Source organism: Parus major, chromosome 3 (assembly GCF_001522545.3).
Source record: "Parus major isolate Abel chromosome 3, Parus_major1.1, whole genome shotgun sequence".
Lineage (NCBI taxonomy): Eukaryota > Metazoa > Chordata > Aves > Passeriformes > Paridae > Parus > Parus major.
This window is the reverse complement of record NC_031770.1, coordinates 4910226-4930976: the sequence shown is the minus strand read 5'-3', so window position 1 is coordinate 4930976 and position 20751 is coordinate 4910226. Positions and strand designations below refer to the sequence as shown.

General features: G+C 39.4%; 1 protein-coding gene across 9 annotated transcripts in view; it reads right to left on the bottom strand.

The window, feature by feature from the left end:
• Positions 1–20751, bottom strand: part of PLCB4 (phospholipase C beta 4) — a 185322-nt gene that overhangs the window by 72428 nt on the left and 92143 nt on the right. For 8 of the 9 annotated variants that reach the window (XM_033513185.1, XM_015620529.3, XM_015620528.3 and 5 more), the window contains 4 exons: positions 12154–12254; positions 9933–10013; positions 9573–9632; positions 8216–8359 (listed from right to left, as the gene is read on the bottom strand). In XM_033513185.1, the coding sequence (XP_033369076.1) occupies positions 8216–8359; positions 9573–9632; positions 9933–10013; positions 12154–12237 (369 nt within the window). In that variant the 5' untranslated portion in view covers positions 12238–12254. Of the gene's footprint in view, positions 1–8215; positions 8360–9572; positions 9633–9932; positions 10014–12153; positions 12255–16671; positions 16675–20751 lie in introns of all 9 variants that reach the window. The other variant, XM_015620530.1, reaches the window with a different exon arrangement.

Here is a 20751-nt window from a genome sequence, read left to right as displayed (position 1 = left end):
AGAGGAAAAAATGGCAGTGCTGCAAGCCAAGTTCGATCTCAATTATGCCATTGTAACACTAGGATTACTCAACTGATAATTTACACTGGTGGAATTGAGATGGGATTTGGTCCACTGCTAAACATTAACCTTGTGAATAAAGGAGCTTTTTGCTTCTGGCCAAATGCTGTGCATGCAGCTTGAGCTGAATTGGGCAGGATCCAGAACATGACACTTATAAATAGATGCAGATGAGTGTATTTTTCTTTTCATGAATGAGTGCTGTACATCTGCAAGACAGATGAAAAAAATCATGATTTATATTGGAGGAACACTAACCTCTTTGGGAAATGGCATATTGTAAACTGCAGGCAACAAATCCCTGGGGGCTAAAACAAGGTCTAAGGTGTCAATTCAACAGATAAACAACACACTTAAGGAAAGCCCTGTACTCATGAAATATGAAATCTGTTTTGCTTTAGGAAAAGTAGTCACTTATTAAGATATGTGTTAATATTTAAGTATATTAATATATTAATACTAACTTATTTTTAAGTTATCTTTTAAGTAAGTACTGCATAAAATATGTATTTAAATAGAACCAGTGTGTGTCTGAGAATCATTTGAAAAACAGAGATATCACTTATGAAAATAGGTAGTATTTGGGGTTTTCTTAGGTGTGTTTTTGGGCTTGAAAACAACCCCCCAAGAAGAGTCTGCCCTCCCATCTCTCTTTTTCCAGCTGCATGAATAAGATGACTTTGTAGTCATAGGCTGAAGGGACTGCCTAGGAAGATAAAGAAAGCAAGGTTCATGGGGCAAGATAATATTATTTATTAGAACTGATATAACTAGAAGCTACTGACAGATTTAGGAAACACTTATCTCTTCCTACAAATGTTCCCTCACCTCAGATGATAAAGGAATGGTGTTTGTGATAATTCCAGGATAAATGCCTGAACAAGTCTTACATAGATTTCAATTTCCTAGAACTGTTGAAATTCAACAATCATCAACTGCTTACATTTGGGGCTTGTGATTTGTTTGGGTTTGGGGGATTTTTGGTTTGTTTTTGGGGTTGGAGTGTTTTTGGCTTGTTTGTTTGTTTTTGTTGTTGTTTAAATCAATTAATGTAACATTTCTGTTGCATTAACACTGTCACAGGTCTACAAATATTTGTCCTTGTATGATCTGCATTGGTCTGCACCCCTTCAAAACTCCTCAGCCTTCCAACACTGACCCAACCACTCAGTGGCATATTCACTGCAAACAAAAAAAAAACCTTGCAAAATTAAATTACACCGAATGCAGGTTGTGAATAAGCTGCAGGCTTTCTCCCATTTTTTTTTCTGCCAAAAAAACCACCACTGGTGGAGTACTGACCATATCAGCGTTTCATTTGGAGCTAAACACCTACAGGTCCATTCTGATTTGAAGGCAATGGATTGCCACTCCAGATATAACAAAAACTAACATTTTTACTAACATGACTAAAGCTGGCCAGCATTCAGCTCTGGAGTTACTTCTGCTCATCTGGAAGAGCTGCCAAAAAGGAACACTGCTAGAAAAAAACACAAGTGAAGAGAGAAATCAATACACTAAGCACTTCCCAAGTGATTTTTTTGCAGGAGTTCTCTTGATGGTTCCCACTTTAGAGGTCTCCCTAATCTTTTTTCAGTGTTAATGCCTCTCCCTGACAGAGATGCCAAATCAGGAATTGCATTCCCTTGGAGCAAGAGAGCACAAACCTACAGCCAAACACTGATGAGCTACAAAAGCATCCCATTTCTGCTGGCAGCAAGCGAAGGAGGGACCCAAGAGCCTCTGTCCAGCTCCAAATCATCTTTTCATTGGTGTGATGTGCCCTGGGCAGGACGTGGCAGCTCCAGAGCCACCTCTGCCCTTCTGTTCCACACCACAGAGCAGAACCTGGCTGCCTGCCCTTGGCTGGGGGCTGGAGACATCAGACACTGCCCATGGTTATCAGCTGGCCCCACATTAACCAGGAATACAACAAGAAACCAAATCCAACAACACATTCAACACGGTCAGGTTCTTTGTCCCTCTGAGCTGGAATACTCTCCAATTAATACTGTTTTCGTACTTGCTTTTAAGGTACTGTGATCCAGTGCACAGATGTTCACAAAATTCAGTGTCGAGCTGGCAATATATTGCTTTCCTGACAACAAACCATTCCCAGATTTAATGTACATTTGTCTGATGACCTTGCAGGAGGGATGAAAGAAGGGCTTTGATGAAAGAAAGGGTTAGCTTTTATCAGCTAACACAAAAATACAGCAGTAGCCTTGCTTGTATTCTATGACAGCACTCCTTATTTTACAGATGGAGCTGAAAGATCTATAAATCTGCTTAACCAACAGGGATAAAGATCCTCAGTTCTCTTCTTTCATGCTCAGCATTTTCAAATCACTGCCTGTGCAAAGGAGGAAAATCCTGTAACAAGTGGAATTCTGAAATGAAGTATATAGGAAACATTTTGGTCTTAGGAAAAAAAAGCATTTTTGATAGAAATCAGGGTACACTGGATTGTTAGTGGTGCTAGAGCTGAATATTTTCCAATTTTCAAAATATGGTTCAGTACCTTTAATCTGTCGTGGTAACTCCTGAATGGCTCCCTATACACAAATATTATTCCAGATTCATAGAGGGATCTGGATCCTGGTATCTAATCCTAGAAAATCAACAGTCATGAAAAGAAATAAAACCAAACACCAGCGCAGCTTAAGCTCAGACCCCCTTAGGCTGAGACAAGAGGCCAAAATCTACACTGCAGGCTGGAACAAGCACTGTGTTGTTTTTCCCTGACAAGATCAAACACTGTCAAACATCTCTAGAAGGAGAAGGGGCAAGAAAAATCAATCAAAGAAGCACTCTCTTAGCTTTTGCTGTCGGACTGAAATGCTTCTGAGGCACTTAGTGACCCTGTGCTAGCTGAGGATCACCGATGAAACATGGGCAGAACTGGCAGAGTGAGCAAATAAGTTTGGCCTTTCAGCTCTATTTTAGCCATCAACCTTTTATTTAGGCAGGGTTAAAAGGACAAGAATTATGAAAGGCTAAAAATCACCATAGCCTACAGCTCATGAAATTCCAGACAAGGCCATGCATGGCTTATTGACCGATGGGGTCAGTGTTACCCAGACCTCTTGAGATTTTACCTTCCCTTTTCCAGTGCAGTCTCTCCAGAGCTCCACTCCACTTATCCCAGGAAAGCCAGGGAGGCAAGGAGGCACTGCCCTCTGATTTTGGTGTTCAGTGTCTGGGACCAGCTGCCAAGGACTCCATAGCTTGAAGGCTCAGGAACCCCACAGAGAATTGTTTCCCACGTCTCCCCAAGAAAGGCTGGCAGGAATTCCTGGCACTTGCCCCTCAGCCAGCAGATGTCCCCATTCTCTCAATGCAAACATCTCAAAACTCCTCTTTGCTCCAAGAAAATCACCCTTCCTCTCACTCCAGGCAGCCACAGCAAGGAGACCTGAGGAGTGACAGTGCCAAACCTCTTCCCTATCCTGACCAACCACAACGCTGATTCTTGCAGGATATCTCTGTGAAAATACTGCAAGTATTTTCAAAACATAAAAGGGATCCTTCTGACTTTTCAAATATTCCATCAGGAAAGCTGAGGCCCACATGCTCTGTACTGGGAGCTGCCCAATGTGTCCAGACTGCTACCACACTTCAACAGAGCTTCCTACCCTGGAGTGGCTTTTCCAGCATTGGAGATGCCTGCTCTGATTCTGGAGGAATCACTTTGGCTGCTCTTGAATGCAAACTAAGAGAAATACAGTGGAGCTTTCATAGTGGAATCAACCTCCTGGCTATGGAGAACCAGGGCTACAGTTGTCAGTTTACTGATAATTCCACAGTGGCACAGCCAAGAATGTACATTAAAAGGCAGAAAAGCACATGCAAAGCACCAATAGTTAATTGCAGGCTGGGATATAAAGATTTCTTTATACATGAAATTCTTTAAACATACATGAAATTCTTTAAACATGAAATAACACACTGGGTAGAGTTAAGCTGAGGTCATATATTTAAGGCAGTCATGATACAGAAATGTTTATCACATGGGCTAGGAGTCATAAGCCACATACTTCCACAGTGGGACACAGACAACAGCAGGAGGCTTCTAGAAATCTGTTTAAGAGTGTATTGCAGGTTCCTTGAAAAGTTTTGCTTTGAAACATCAAAACAAGACAAAGCTTTGGGAAAACAGAACTTTCCTGTAATATATTTGTGGAATATTCCCATGGGAAGCTTCTGCTACTTTCTATTTGCCCTCTTAACAATATGATTTGGGCAAATGTTTAATAGCTTGTTCCAGGGGGAAAAAAAATCAGGGTCAATCAGGCTGGATTGGATGGGCATGAGCAGGGGACTTGGAACTGGATGATCTTTAAGCTCCATTCCAACCCAAATTATTGTATGATTCTATGAAACAGATTTTTTTTTTGTAAATCAAAGAGTTTGATTAGTAGAAACACCAACAAAAGCAATCAACCTGAAATGCTTCATCTAACCAGAACCATTTTAAACTGAAAAAAACAATTTCTCATTCCAACTGAGAAGCTGAGAAGTTTAAGAATGTCAAAATGAAATGTTTTCAACTGCAGTTGACTTCCATGCCATGAATATTGTTAGCTGTGTGATAGAGCCTGCAGTCACCTTTATGTTGTTTGTCAGTATGTGAGTAATTAAGCTCATTCTGGTGCCTCACAGGTTAAACCATCAGTGTGAATGACTGTCTCAGTAACACACTGGTAGAATACGTCTATTTTCTATCAAATCCAACTAAAGGTGTAAAACCAGTGTAAAAGGCTGCTCCACTCTCCTTCCCACCCTGTCTCCCCCATGGCTGTTCCCATCCCAACTGCACTGTCAGAGGAATGCATCAGCACTTCCCAAAGCCAGATTATCTTAAACACTGCTGGGAGCTTTGCCTCTAAACATGATTTTAACATTAAAGCTCTTTCTTGAATTGAATTAGGAGTGTTCACTGAACTCCTCTGCCAGCAGGGCATGGGGAACTGCCCTTTCAAGCAGAAGGGCAAAATCTCTGAGGTGGAGAGATGGTCCTTTCCAAGAAAACACCTGGAGCTGGGAAAGAACCACCAGGGCAAATTCACCCCTGATATGCACTAATATTAAGTAATGTTAAAGAAGCTGACTTAGGTTAATCTTTTAAGTTAAACTCCTTAATGCATTGCTAGAATGGATGAGCAAAGAAGACAAGAAGTCCAGATTTTGGGTTGCTGAAGTACAACAGCTTTACTGGTCTAATGCTAGGGTTGGCAGCCCATGTGCCAAGGGCTGAGGCCTCACACCAGCATTTCTTCCCCAAGGAAATTCACCCTCAAATACTCACTGGCCTTTTCAACTGTCCTAGACTGAGGAAAACACATTATCCAATTACTAGGGCACAGAAAGTCCATCTGGGAAGTAAAAAAGAAAAATATACACATGTGATCTCATCTCTAATGTGTGTCTGTGTGTTAGTTTTAGCTCAGGATAATTTATATAACCTGATTTAATCAGGATTCCAAACATCAGGTTTTAAATTCCACCTTTTACAGTCACTCTCTACTACCACAGTGGAGCTGCTTTAGGAGTGGACCTCGACAGCTGCTTGCAATCAGAGACAGAGTACACCCTATTCTGTGGCTGCTTTAAGAGTGGAAATGAAAACCAATTTCTCAGCTGAAAACACCAATAAAATTTAAGTAGATAGAATGTAAATACCAGAGTTGGAGCTTGGAGACAAGTGGAGAGATAATAAACACACTCTTGTTGTTGGAGTGGCTATACTTGGAGCTCAGCAATGCCTTGGCCAGCCCTGCAGAGCACCAGGGACACTCGGGGGCTGCCCTGGGGCACAGGTGATGACAGATGACAACAGCCAGCCTGGGAAGGGCCCCGAGGGGAGGCTCCAGCGCTGCCCACAGCAGGCACCAGCACACCTGACACAGCCGGGGCACCCCCAGGGGCTGTCCCACCCTGCCAGAGACCTGGCAGAACCTGCTCCCCAGTGGTACCACTCCATGCATGGATAGACTGAAAAAAACAGGAATTTCCACCGATTTTCTTGGTGGTTACTCAGTTTCATTTTACCGGCCTTCAGTAAGTAACAATTGCTTCTTTTCCAATTGTAAATCATCACCTAGAGAAGCAGAACCTTTCTGGGCAGAAAGGTTCTGAGATTTTGTGTTTGAATCTGCCACTCAGTTCCCTCATTTTAAAGTATCCCAGTCAGGTACAGACCAATGCTCTGTTCCTCATGCCAACAGGGGAGACAGCAGAAACCACAGGTTTCTTACACCTTTTTTCACATGTATGTTTCTTACATCTATTTTACAACCCTCACACATATTGGGAAGCTTAAGCTTCAGTCATTGCCCCTTCTCCTCCAAACTCTTGCCTCTGTCATTTCAAAGGAGGGGCTTATATTTGAACATGGATTAATTTGAGGCCTATTTTAAACTGCAGCAGCTGCACAGCTACTTAATGCTTGCTTCTTCTACAGGGGATTTACTTGTGTCCCACAAGAAAGATGTTTTCTCCTGAACAAAAGAGGAAAAATTATGCAAGAACACTTCTATGTGAAGATAACTCCTAGAAAATTCTGTTTTAGCACAGAAGTGCAGTAGCAAGTTGATGTATTTACCATATACCAAAGGTCAACACTGTACAACACTGTTGACCTTCCCCGGCGAAGGCAACTTAGAAAGCTCTACATTGATTTTTTTGGCCTGATCTGCTTTATGCTCTCCCTTATGCCTCAAACACATATCAGATGAGGTAGACCATCACTGCTGACAGTTCTGGATATTTATTTTGGTGGAAAGACTCCCAAATGCAGGACTTTGACTTCCATTGGCTCTCAGAGCCTGCCCACTGCAGCATGACACACCATTTCTGTAAGGCATGGCTGTTAATGAGCAGTAGATCTTTTCAACAGCATAATTAGCTCATCTCTTGTGACAGTCTCTGTAATGGGCCAACATTCTCACAAACCAATTAGTCTAATACAGGTTATTGAGATCTAAGGTGGCTGGGAAACTTAACTGCAGCTGTTTTCAGAATAAATCAGAGATGCTGCTGGGCTAAGTATGAAAGTGAATGCTGCCAACATCTCCTATGCTTTGCTTCTTTTTTCAAATGCTTTCAAAACATAACTCTTACAGGTTATTTCCCTTAAAGCCTGCTGAAAATATACACAGTAAAATCAATTTAGTGCACCCATGGAAGTTATACAAGTATTTCTCCTATAAAGGAGTTCACTCAGCATTGCCAGTGTTTCCAAAGGTATGGATCCAAAACAATGAAAGATAAACCAGGTCTGGCAAGGAATTTAGTGATGTTGCATTCAGCAAACAGTTTTAAAGGAGGGGATTTACCAGGTGTGTGATACTGATCACTATTTAATATTTATCTCACAGACAGAACAGATTATAATCCTAAATACCCTAAATACAGAAAGGAAAAGCAAAGACTGTGTATTTGAAACCCCGTGAATGTCTGGATCTCAGCTAGCAGTGTACTATCAGCACTCAGATCAGGTTTCTCAGAGCAGTTTACAGCTGAGTACCAGGGCAGGTGGAGCCCAGGGCTTGCATGTGAACTGCAATCTCAAGTTCTCAGGAAAGATGACGTGTAAAGAAAGCACCATTGTTTCCTTAACACTGTTCCATGTCAACGGGAAACAGAAAAGAACCTGGGTACACTGGGATCCCCATAACTGCAGAGAATTTTCTTTCCTGCTTTTGTTTTTTCAAATAATATGAACCACATGATACAATTAGGTTATCAGAAGAGAATTTTGAAGGGCTGAACTCCACCCACCAGGAAAATGTCAGTAATTGCACTTCCCTTCAGCATCCCTGTCACGGACCCACAGCACCATCCTCACCTGGTCTGCTGAGCCAGCCCCACACAGGGACCCTGAAAAGCTCAGGGAATGCTCTGTCCTGTATAAAATGGTCTCAGTGTCTAATTTGGATAAATCATTGGTGCATGCACAGGCTGATAAAAAAAAAATCACTGTTTCCTCTCAGCATGGCACACACACACTCTCCACATGGATGTTTGCTGGCCTTTGGAAGAGTGAGGCAGACACTAAACCAGGTGCTTCAATCAGCCATGCAGGCAAACTTAGGAAAAACAATTGAGCACTGCTGATGAGTTAATTCCCACACACTGTTTAATTGTGAAATACCTTGGCTATTTCTGTGTTTTCTGCTACCATGAAAGTGAAGCTGATGTTCACCAGATCTGTGCCACTGCAAACACACACTATCCGTCCTTCCAACTCATTTTCTGATTTTCCAACAGCCTCAAGTGCAGTTAGTATTTTGGGATCCTGTGAAACAGAATAAATAACTTGTTACTTCTGCAACACTTCTGTTGTGCAAGGCAGTATGGTAAAAATGCATTTTGACCTCCTTATACATGTATACCTTTAAACCTGTGTCAGTCATCTTAAATGAAAGATGAGACTTAGAAACATTGCGCGCAAACCTGAAAAAATAATATATTCTAACAGTTAGGAACATGATTGTGAGAATTCATATTTTCATCATGAAAAAGAAGAATTAATCACTCCAAGGACTGGAAACAGAGGAACAGTACTAATCTCTAAGTTAATTATTCCAATCTAGTTAAGTCCATAGTTCCTGAGAGCCACGATGTCTGTGACTTCTTGGCTGTTTCTTAGCGACGTGTCACATAAGCTGTTGTCTCTGCTGCAGGAGATTTAATGGGTATATTTTTTAATATTTTTTAAAGACAGAACTGAAGTCTGAAGCACATTAATGTGGCTCTCAGCACAGGAAGCATGGGGCTGTCTGCATCACACCCCTTCTCTGTGGGGCAGAGATCTCAGTCTGCAGATTCCCGAGAGAATTTCTGTTACCTACACTCAACACAAAACCACTTAACATGTGTAAGTGGAAATGGAGGGCTCACAACAAACCTTCTGAACTGAAGGCCTGGTGGAAGGAGAGCCACAATTCAGTGCAGAAAATCCTGCATATTTCTTCTGAGTACTACTGAGCATATTTCCAAAGTTTAGGGGCTCTCCAGAATTCCAAGCCAGTACTTCTGCTGATACTCTTTAAACAAGCAGACTGTGACCAACTGCCCTCTCTGACCATCTAAATGTATAAAGACGGATGCAAACAAATCTTTCTACATTTTATGCCAATGGAGCAAGAAGGTAAAATAAATTCAAACAGATAGGAACAAAATACGGAAAATGAAACATTTTTTTTCAGATCCTTAAAACAACTATCACAATAAACTGTTACAAGATAATTAAAAACTCCTGACATGAGCTCCTAATGTCTGTTCAGCTTTCCTCCTGAATCCTGTAGTACATCAGAAAGACCAGATGACTGAGCCTTCCCACTGCAATCACAACAAATCACTTCAAAACTTCAAATTTTAGGCTATGATTTCAAAATAAAAGCTGTGATACTAGTTTTATTTAAATAAATTAATTCCACCCTGCATTTCCCCTTCAGTTTAAATATTCTTTGTTTAAATGAAGAGTATAAAATGTAACTACAGAGTACCTTTGGTACAGCTCCAAAGCGAACACTGTTGATCAGGGAGCATTCTAATACCTGTCCCTCCTGAAACAGCAAAAAGGGTACAAGTTCAAAGGTCTGTTGAGACATGGTTCCATTGGGAATTTCAGCAAGAATAGACAGTGAATTTTATTGGCAAACACTGTTAATAAACACTAAGCAGTGTATTTCCCTTTAATATCAGTTAATTCCCTCTTAAACACTTCATTTCTGTCAATTCTAAAAGAATAGGATAAAGACTGGTTTTGTAAATAAACTAACACAATATTTTAGATTTTAAAAAAACAGAATATAAATCAAGTGCAATAACATATTATATACATTCCTGAAATAATTGTAATATACCTTTCCTTCACTTTTCCAGCTCAGAAAAAAACCAAATTCATCCACTTGGAACAGACAGTTGCTTTCAAATACAAAAGATTCCTATAGAAAAGAAAATACAGACCATTATTTTAGTCAGTTTGACAAATATCAATTACTTATCATGCAAAAATAAAGGATTGCTCTGTTTCTTCCCAAAGATCCTCCTGCAGAATTTGCTGTTCCCAAAAAAATAGAAACTAGGGAGGCAGGCTTCTAAAAAAGAGATCACTTTTAATGATTTATCTTATTGTTGACACTTGAGACACTGGAATGCACATAATTAATATTTTCCTACCTCATTGCAACTAAATGAAGATGTTTTATTTAATAGAAGCAAGGATTCTTACCTAATTAAAAAATCTTAATGAAACGGAATTTCAAAAAAAACTATTGACATTTAAATGCTTTAAGGGAAAAAAACCATAATTTGCCAATGCCACCTTCAGGATCAAATGGCCACATTTCCTTTTAATGTGCAGAATTTGGGAAGCACTTTTTTACTGCACTATGGCAGTGTACATGCTGTGAGTGCTTTGCAGCCAGAGTATCTGACAAGCAGAGCTTGAAGGATATTGATCTGTAGAAGAAATCAGGAAAGAATGGCATTCCAAAGAGATTAGGCAAGGCAAAAAATCAGATTAGCTGAATTGAAAAAGAAATTTCCTCCACACACCTCCAGCCTCAATTAGAGCATCATAAATTAAGCTTAAATGCAGGAAAACAGTGTGCAGAATCAATCACTTCTTCAAGAAAAAGAGGATCCAGAACTCCCTGACTTCCTTAATTGAAAACCGAGGAGCATTTGTGAGAAGAGTCCTCTGTGAGGAAACAAACCAAGCTCCCAGCTGTGCCACAGAAAAGCTGGAATAAACTGCAGCAACACTTGGAGCAGGAGAGGATCACAGGATGGACAAACAACGTTTTGCTCCATGAGGGGGAAGCAGGACCCCTTTATGTGGGGTTTTGGGGCAGCAAATTCAGCTGCAAGGAGCAAGACCTGGGTGTCAGCTCCTCACCCCACGTGTGCCCAGAATTGTGGAGTCTCCCAGAGGTGCCTGCTGAGAACAGAACAAATTATTCCTGACGTTGTCCCTGTCACCACATCCAGGTGCAGGTGCCCATCGAGTGTCTCTGATATCACACTGAAATTTAAGCACTTAAAACTCTCTCTTGTATCTGTCCATTGTCTGGTTCTTGTTCAAGGTGCAAGAGAATAAACACAGGCTGTGCCCCCTCACTTAGCTCCTCACAGGCTGTTTCTGAAGCAATGTTTGCTGGAGGAAAATAAAGCTTTTCTGAGACACCTTTCGAAGGAATTCCATGTCTGCCAGTATCTACTTCATTTATCTGGCCCCAAATCTGGAAATACAGGGTAAACCAACTATCCCTATCTTGTGATAAAAAATACCTTTTACTTACATTTCAAAAGATAAGAAAATACTAATATCCCTGAAAGCACTTACCTTCAACTTATAGAGATTTCCTGTTCAAACAAGATTAAAATAGACCCTGATAAAATTATTCTTACCAGCATACCAATGCTGAGTATAAGGTAAACTTCTCAGCATTTTATTTCAGCTGCCTGTGTAAAACCCCCTGTTTTGCATTCCTTTAATAAATGTGGATTAAAGCATAGCTGAAAGCAGGATCATAGCAATCATATTTCAGATAGAGTGCAGATTGATTTTCTGAAGTAGATAAAACCACTCCAGTTCTCAAATGATGCATTTGAATCAGAATATGAATGTTCTGTGTTCTCTTACTTTCCTTTGTAATAGGCAGGTCCTCAGTTTATATATTAAAAATAAAGCAGTATTCTCCCTCCCTCCCTCCATTTGATACATAGTACAAAAAATTGAAGGATCCACTTTATTTAATAATGTGCTTTATGAATCTGCAAAGATGAGAGTTTTATACACGTTAGATATTTTGATCCAATTCTCCCTTTCTCTTCCTCAGGGCTTATGTCAAATCAGAGGGATTAAATATATTTTAAATCCATTTCTTTTAAAAGCAAAAAAAATCCCCAAAAACCTATATAGCAATAAAGTGTGTTGGTATTGCCTCCCCACAGACATTTCTGAGGGTATTACCAGAAAAAAAAAGGTTCTTTGTGTACAATGAAAGCAAAACATGAAATATTCTAGAACTTCTGCATATTTAAAAGAGAATAGCAAATGAAAGGCAACTGGCCTCTTACCTCCTCATATCTATCAAACACAGCTCCATCTTGCATAAAAGAGGGAACTGGCTTCTGCCAGTTAAATTCATAAGGTTTTGCCATGATTACAGAAGAAAAACCTGAAATGGAATGGAAAAGCACAGTTCAATTACTGTCCTTCAAAAGGAGTGTTTCAAAGGCCAAGCAGGGAAAAAAAAAGTGACTTTTAGCTTTTCCTTTCACACAGAAGTACTAAAAAGTCACAGTGCATTTTCAAATCAAGAGCTTTCCTCCTAGGAGTATTTTTGTTTCATATCTTTAAAATGGAAAATACTTGTAAAATGTGTTTATGAAATTAATTATTTGAAAAACATTTGCACTGTAACTTCTAGAGTACAATGAGGGATTAACCTAGCTCTAGGTGACAGAATACCACAACCTGTAAAGCAGAAAAATGCTTCTTTTTTGACTGGAAAACATCAGATGCCACAGAGACAGATTGTATTTTTTTCTTAACATCCTAAACTGTATGCTACAGAGGCAAAATACATTTTTCATTTTAAATTTCATTTATGTTAAATTCCTGTGTATTTTCAGTCGTATTTTATCTATAACTCAAGATATGAATAATATATTTGTCAAAATGCATAGGGAAAAATACTGTTTAGTGATAAAGGCCATTAAATTAAGCTAGGTAGTTGTGTTGTGCACTTCTGCAAGAGAACAAATGTGAATAAAATCGTTAGTTAAAAATAAAACCCAGAAGTCATATTGTATGGAAAACAGCAAATTATCCAGTAACCTTTCCATTGCCTTCCAGATTACACTGGAAGAGGCAGAAAATGGGGCAAAAAACCGAAATACTCTGAAATACTGAAATTCATTTAATCTGAAGTAGTTGCTCCTGCTTCCTAATGCCATCTAGGACACACAGAACCCTGATTATACACGGGAGCAGAGAGTGGCAATACCCTTGGCAGCAGCAAGGCTGAGTGCTGGACGTCAGGGAACCCTGCTGTGAGATGGGATATGGAGGGTGACAGCAGGACATGGCCACACCACTGACCTCACCCTGTCCTGCTGGTGCCAGCCCTGCACTGCCAGCTGGGGGTGTTCAGCCACTCCTGAGTGTCCCCAGAGCCGCCACACGGGTTCAGGGTGATCAGCTCCGATCTGGATCTGCTGCAGCACAGGCACAAGGCCCGGGAAAACGAGCGAGAAGAATGAAGAGTCTACATAAAACTCCAGGGAAGGCATGAGAGCCTGGGCAATCCATGCAGACAGAGATGCCTTCTTTGAATTTTAAACCCAGAATAAACACAAGTGCTTAAAAGACTCTAACAGCTTTGTACTATGCCCTTTGTCTGTCTTGTTTTCATTTGCATAAAACATCTTCTAACAAGAAAAAGAATGAGAACAAAAGAACTGTTAGAAGACTCTGTCCAACATTTGCTTTAAGAACAGTTATTTTGGTAATTTTCCACTGAAAAAATAACCCTACTACTTAAAACACGTGAAGGTACATTTTCATGTTAACCCATCTCCTGCCCTTTTTTGGTCATTGACACAGAAATCAAAAATACAGTTTGAAAGTTATATATACATGTCACTCTTAAGTGTTCATTTTCATTAAAAACTGGATGAAAATTCAAAAGAATAGATCTTTAGTCCCTTATCTTAAAACAAAAAAAAAGGGCTAAATGATATTTAAACTGTTAGTCTGCACCTCTTTTCTCCCAATGAAGAGATGCTTTGAAGAAAATGGATCATCTATATCCAATATCTTATCAAAAGACCCCTTTTCTTTTTGCCAGTCCTGTGCATTTGGCCCTTGCCTCTCTGTAAACAAGGAATATCATTGTACTAGTGAAGATTGAGATGAAGATTGAGATGTTTTGAGATCCTTTCAAGGAACATGCCAAATTATTATTTTTTTATTTTCTTTAATACATATAATTCTCATGTCTCTTCCAGTTTAGATCAGCCTAGAGCTGCTTTTCCCTCATTTCCTGAAGGAAGCTGGATAACAGGGCAGCCACCCCATTGCAGTAGCATGATGGGGTCATGTTCTATGCAGCTCATGGACTTCACACAGTAGCTCATATTAATCACAACAAATTAGAAACTTAGTGTTTGTTCTTGTGGCAAAGGAAACTTAAAACATACACACCTGAAGTGATAACCACTATTTTTATGGCATGGTGGCTGTTCCCCTATCTATTTAAATGTCTTTTATTATCAGAATGGTCTCAAGAAGGAAAGCTCCTTCAAATAAAACAGGTAGTTCATGCTACGAATGCAATAAATGCTCCCATCCTTCTGGGAAAAGCTGACACATTCTGTGCTAAAACATCAGAAATGTGGTGGCACTTTTAAGGCTGTGAAGAATACTTCTCCACAGTCCTAAGCTTATATAAATGGCTTTTACCCTTTTATACTGCTGCTGAACCCCACACAAACCCAGATTTAAAAACCTACAAGTTCTGCAAGTGCTCTGAACTCCCGTGTAAGGAACATCCTAATGCTCCTTAATGAAACCTAGGTGGAAAGAGTGGTTGAGCACACACTTAACTAACACCACACACAAGAACTTGGTTAGCTCATGGTCACAGAAATAAATCCCTCCTTCACAGGGGTCTTCTCCTTTATCTGGGTACTCACACAGTCTGATGAACTTGTTATTTCATCGCTGAGACATTAAATAGAAGGAGCTCCTCAGTTTGTGCTGCAATGCGCATTTTTCAAACCTTGCAGTCAGCCTGAGCCCTCTCCACTTTTCCAGCTGCTTTCTGAAGTCAGGGGTCTGGACCAGGACACAGCAACCCAGCACCACCCCCTGTCACAGGAACCAGGATTACAGCCTTTCATCTTATTTGCATAACCTCGTGTTTTAGCAGCAAGAAAACACGCCTGATTGCTCATAACTCACCAAGCAATCAAGTTCTGTCTCGGGGACTCCAGCTCCTTGTTATTTCCCACCTTACCAATCTCTAGTTCTGCTCTCACAGGTCACTTCAGTTTACAGATGAACTGAGACAGATGAAGTGTGAGGGAAAGACAGCTTGAGTACATGCAGCAAGGAGTTGGAGGAATTGTAACAAACAACATTTTTAAGCCTTATGCTTTGGCAGCTGTGCAGAAGGTGAAGAAAATTCTCTCTGCTTTTAGAAAAGCTCTTTTCAGTCTCTCACATTTCTTACACTTCTCTCGAAAATCCATTTTTTTCTTAACACTGTTAGCTTTTAAGATGACCAAACTAAAATACAAAATATTCCCCTGTCACGCATTAGACCTCTGTTAGTCTTCATCAATTTTTAGCAGTTCAAAGAGAGTGAAAAACAAAACCAATCCCAACCAGCAAACCTGATCAAACATGACACTGTAGCATTCATATGGCTGCAAATATATGCATGCATATATCCTTACTATGATGAGAATCAATAATTACCCTCTTTAGAGAAATTTAATAACAATGAAATGTGTGAAGATTCACCTGGGAGACACAGAAGGTTAAGGAACTAAATTTAAAGGCAGCAAAGTTTTAATTTGAAAGCTTTTATACCGCCTTTAAAAACTGAAATCAAATCTTCTTACTGACTTAAGAGTTCTCACAGTATAACAACTCCTCTGAATACATACCATTCACAAAAGGAAAAGAACACTCATATAAATGCACATCAGGACTTAATTAATGACTCCAAGGGAGAGGCAGGTGAAGTGCAGTAGTTAAATGCCTCTTGCAGTATCTGCTTTTCTTTCAACACTGATTTATGCCTGAAGGCCTGATTTGGATCACACAAAATTCACCTGGAGTACCCAAGGAGGGAGGACACAAAATTAACCATATCCAGAAGAGCAATAATTAACACAAAAGTCTTCCTCTTTTGTAAGCTTGGGCCACACTAAGCAAAATCTGGGGTGTGTGGACTATAAATCCGGGTTTTTTCATTCTTTGACCAAAAGAAGGACAAGGTGTGGCTGAACAGGAGGAGGAAAGGATTCTGTTAATACGAACGAGACAAATGTTTGGGGAAAGAGGTGATATTCTAAACTAATCCCCAGGGCTGGCTAGCATGATGGATAGGATACTCCTTGGATCCCATAAACATCCTGTCAATGTTGAGACACTGCTGGAAAGGACAGCAGAGTTCCTTAGAGCTGACCCCCCCAGTTTCAAACACACAAACTCACAATTTCCGCAGTTTGCTTAGCCCCGAGTATCATAACAGGACTTGTAAATTTTTTTTAGTCATTATTATTTTTGCCTCTGGAATGAATCCCTATTTGCTGAGTGGGAAGTGAGGAGGCTCCACACTCTGTGTTTGCTATTTCACCAATTGCCTCTTGGAATGACACCCCCTAAACCTGCCCCAGTTACTGTCTCTGTAGTTTTCACAGACAGCACCCACCCAATAGTATGCTGAGTTTAGTAATCTTGCCCATGAATATATGTTTTTCTTACAAATACAAGGAAGCAATTTAAAACCCCCAAAAAACGAATCTATTTCTAATTCCCAGTCACCCTAGGACATCCCCCCACCTTGAAGTACGTATAACCTTCTCCATCATTCCTGTTTAGTAAACAAGATTCTTCATTACAAAGACAACCAGATGTAGATGAGCAGAATTCTCTAACTTTTGGACTTTTCTATGGAGTTCATCCCAGTCCAGCAAGTCTCCCTGCAGAGCTGTGGACTAGAGTGAAAATCCAGCTGTCCATGACTAAACAGGCAGTGGAGCACTGAAATTCTTATTAAAATGCCCCTTTCATTTTTTAATGATGCTTTGAAGTACTTTCATATTCAAATACTATAAACATTTCTAGAAACTTGAAGAGAAGTCAGATCTTCATATATTTACTCCTCAATATCAAATTCATTTGGTCATAAAGGTACTGACATTAACATAAGCAAAATGGAGAGACAGGATGGTTTTTAAACATGAAACCTTGGTTTCAACTCTAGAACTTAAAATTGAGAGTAAGTTTTAGGAAAATAAAAGTCACTATAGTGTGAATCCTAAGTAAAAAGTAAGAGGAACGGCCATACTGCTGAATTTTTGCAGTGCCCACACTATACTATAAAACAATTGCAAGATTTCACAGCTCTCCAGGCTGTTCCACAGTCAAATTTTGCTGGTTTGGTTTTTGTTTTGTTTTTTTCTTTTTCAAAAGAGTAATTTTTCATCAGGCTATTTTAAAACACATTATTCCCACAGCTAATGCAAGCAACTTAAAACAGTTCTCCCCAAAACAAGGTCCAGGAGCAACAACAGACACACAACAGGCGCCTGAGCATGCATCGTCTAGCACCGGTCTCAATTTCCATTTTGTCTCATTTCCCACTTCATTTTGATTGCTGGAATGCCCTGGCATGCAGGGCCAGCTGAGGGGTTAGACCACAACAAGAAGAGGCCTGTTCTGAGCTGATCCTTTGAGCATTTCCCCCAGTTCAGTGAATGCACAGCTCAGAAATGAGCACCTGCTCCTGCTCCTGCTCCTGCCTTCAGGTCCCAACTGTGCCCCAGTCACCACCTCTGATGACAGCCACTGTTTCTAACAAGTAGAATTCCTAGGATAAAACACAGGGCTCAAACAGCGCCTCCCAGCTTCCTGACATTTTTTTTTTTCTTTTTGTTCTAATAGCTTTCTCTAGAGTTTTCCCCAGCCTTCCTACTCATTTGTAAACTCTCATTTTTTGACATAACTGCTTACCACCCATCCTTTTTTGGGGGGAGAGCATTTGCATTTATGAGTAGTGAATGGTGTATAAAAAGACACACTGGTTTTGTAAATAAACTTATTCTGGTATATTTCCAACAGTATAACAAAACTATGTTCTGACAATTAGAAATACATTTCAATCAAGCCATTATGGAAAGCTTCTCAGATGATTCACTCAGGTCTAATTCCTCACAAACTTCTACACTACAGACATTTGTAGGCCCAAGAAAGCAAATTATTTCTCTGCTCAGTGGCAATACAGAGCCACTGGAGCAGAGTTTCCCTTTTGAATCGATCACCAAAGTCATCTGGACTCATCACAAAGACTCAATCTTTGACAGGATTTGGATCAGTCTTTGTGTGCCCTCATTGTAAATCAGCTTTATTAGTTTTACTTGCTAACCAAAATGAGCCTTCAGAGAGATGCCACTTGAAATACCTGGAAAAACAAAAATAATGTGGCAATTGCAACACCAAATTGTTAAAAAAAAAAAAGTAAAATCTTACTTATTTTCAAAATAAACTCCTAAAGCAGAATCTATACATATTCCTAGAAAATGGTATGAATTGAATAGTGAGCTAAAATGCAGAGCTATCATAACTGGATATTACTAAAAACTTAAGTGTTAAAAAATAATAAACCAGACATATAAAACTACAAACTTCATGGAATAAGTTGTTTTTACTATTCTTTCCTTCCAGTGATAGGAAATTCAGTGTTCATATTCTCAAATTTGTCACAGCAAAAGTGAGAAGAAAAGGTAAAGGCACAGATCTCCCCACGGGATTATTTCAGGAGGGAAAATGCTGATAATGCTGTGAATTGTACAGAGGATTTAGCAATCTGACTCATCACAAGACAGTAAATGACAATTGATTTTCATTTACACATATTATTCAGTATGCATCTAACAGTAACATTTTGCTTTAGATCTGTCAAGTGAACTTCATTTCATAATGTGAGCATGTGATATGGAACCATTCCCTAGAACTTTCCCTAATTTGTCTCATTCCAATAACAGCAACCATACAAAATATTAAGCTGTCTAAAAAAGTGGAAGATGCTACATTTTTTATCTTTAGTCAAGTAGAAATCTTAGAGGTGTTCAAGATTTATTTAGTATAATATCAAGTGTTCCATTTCCTGGAAGCCATCTCGTCCCCAGGTAGTAATAGAGAGCAAATTGCACTTTGATGAAAACAATGGTTTGTGTAATCGCTGCCAAGATCTTTTCTGAATTGCTGTAGCATGTGATAGAAGTATACAATGTATCTGGATTTAACCAGCAGTGACTTTTATTAAGTTTAATTACTTCACTCTGAGGCTTTCAATAGAAGGCAGTGTTAAAACAAAGGCTACCTCATGGAATAATAAACAAACTAACTAACTAACATGTAGCACTTGGAAAACATCTCAAGTATTTCCTGATTTACTGAAGCCCAAACTCTCTCTTTACAGATTTGTAAACTCTGACACCTTGTGTCATTACAGCAACAAACCCTAAAGGAATGGGATTTGTCAGATTTATTAAAAAAAACAAGTTTTCAATACAGTGTTTGGGCAATTAATACCATACTTCATTTCTACTGCTGTTTAATCTGCTGCTGACAGGTAACACATCTTAGGTCAGTGAGTAGTGTTTCTCACTTTTAGGTACACCTGTACAAGGTGTTTGTGCAAATTATTTGAATGGTGGCATTATTATTACTAAATTATTAAAATTTTGGGAGATTTTGACATTTGGAACTTCAGTTTCTTCTTTTTGGCCTCATTCTGGAGCTTTGTGCTCTAAATAATCTCAAGCAGAAGTGGTTCCAGTACTTTAATGTGATGAAAAACCAGGAATAGATGTTTGAAATTAAAATTCTAAAAAGAGTTCAGATGGGAAGACAGATAAACACCAAACAACCTTAAGTGAGCATCACTCCAATTACAAATGCAAGAGTTTGGGGATCCAAGGTCAGAAAACAACTGCAAGATTCTAAGACCAAATTATTAACTACAAATACCATGAAAACAAACTTCCAAACTGCATTAATACCAGCAGCCTTTCCTTTTTCAGTGCAAGGAAAAGTTTTGGAAAGAACACAATGTAGAACCTCAAACAAAACTAAAACAAACTACAACTATCAGCTGCTCTGTGACCACATCCTGAGGACACAGTTGTCTGTTTCCAAACACTGACACAGGCCCGGACTTTGTATTAATAAAATGCAATGAAAGGTCAAGATCATATTTTTGTAATAACTTCTAAATCCCTGTGTGTTTGAAATAATCCCTCCTATGGTCAGGTACTTTAGTTCAAACTAAACTTTATTAAAGTTTGGACATGATTTATTAGGATCTTTTTCAAAATATACAGATATATTAAAAACTAATAAGCTGTGAGGAACGTAGATGTTTCTTTAAAATCTAAAATTAGGAATGTGACATTATAATTTGCTGGTTTTCTGGATGATTTCTGAGAAAACAAGAGTGACCCACATTGCTGGCTTAAAATTTCAGACAAAGCTAAGGTGATCTTTGGCAATTGTTCCAGCAGTCTAAAATGCATTAATATCAAAAAGCTGCATTCATTATTTGACAGTTGGCAGTGTGTTAAAAGTAGGTATTTGTTGGAAGTTTAAACTAATTACAAATTTATTAGTATCCTGGATAAAGCCTAGGAACCACAGTCACCATGAAAATGCACAGGGGGGTTATACTTTTAAGATTGTCATTGTGCAGTTCAAGCTATGACATTGGTAAGATTTCTGTATCTATCTCAGAGGATGCCATGCTGCTCAGATTCCATCTCAGCACCCACCTTCCACCCTAGAGACAGAGGCTTTCACATTCTCTGCTTTAAACTGGAAAAGATAATATGGAAAGAAAAGCAACACAGACCTTGCATCTGCACTTGATCAATTCCTTC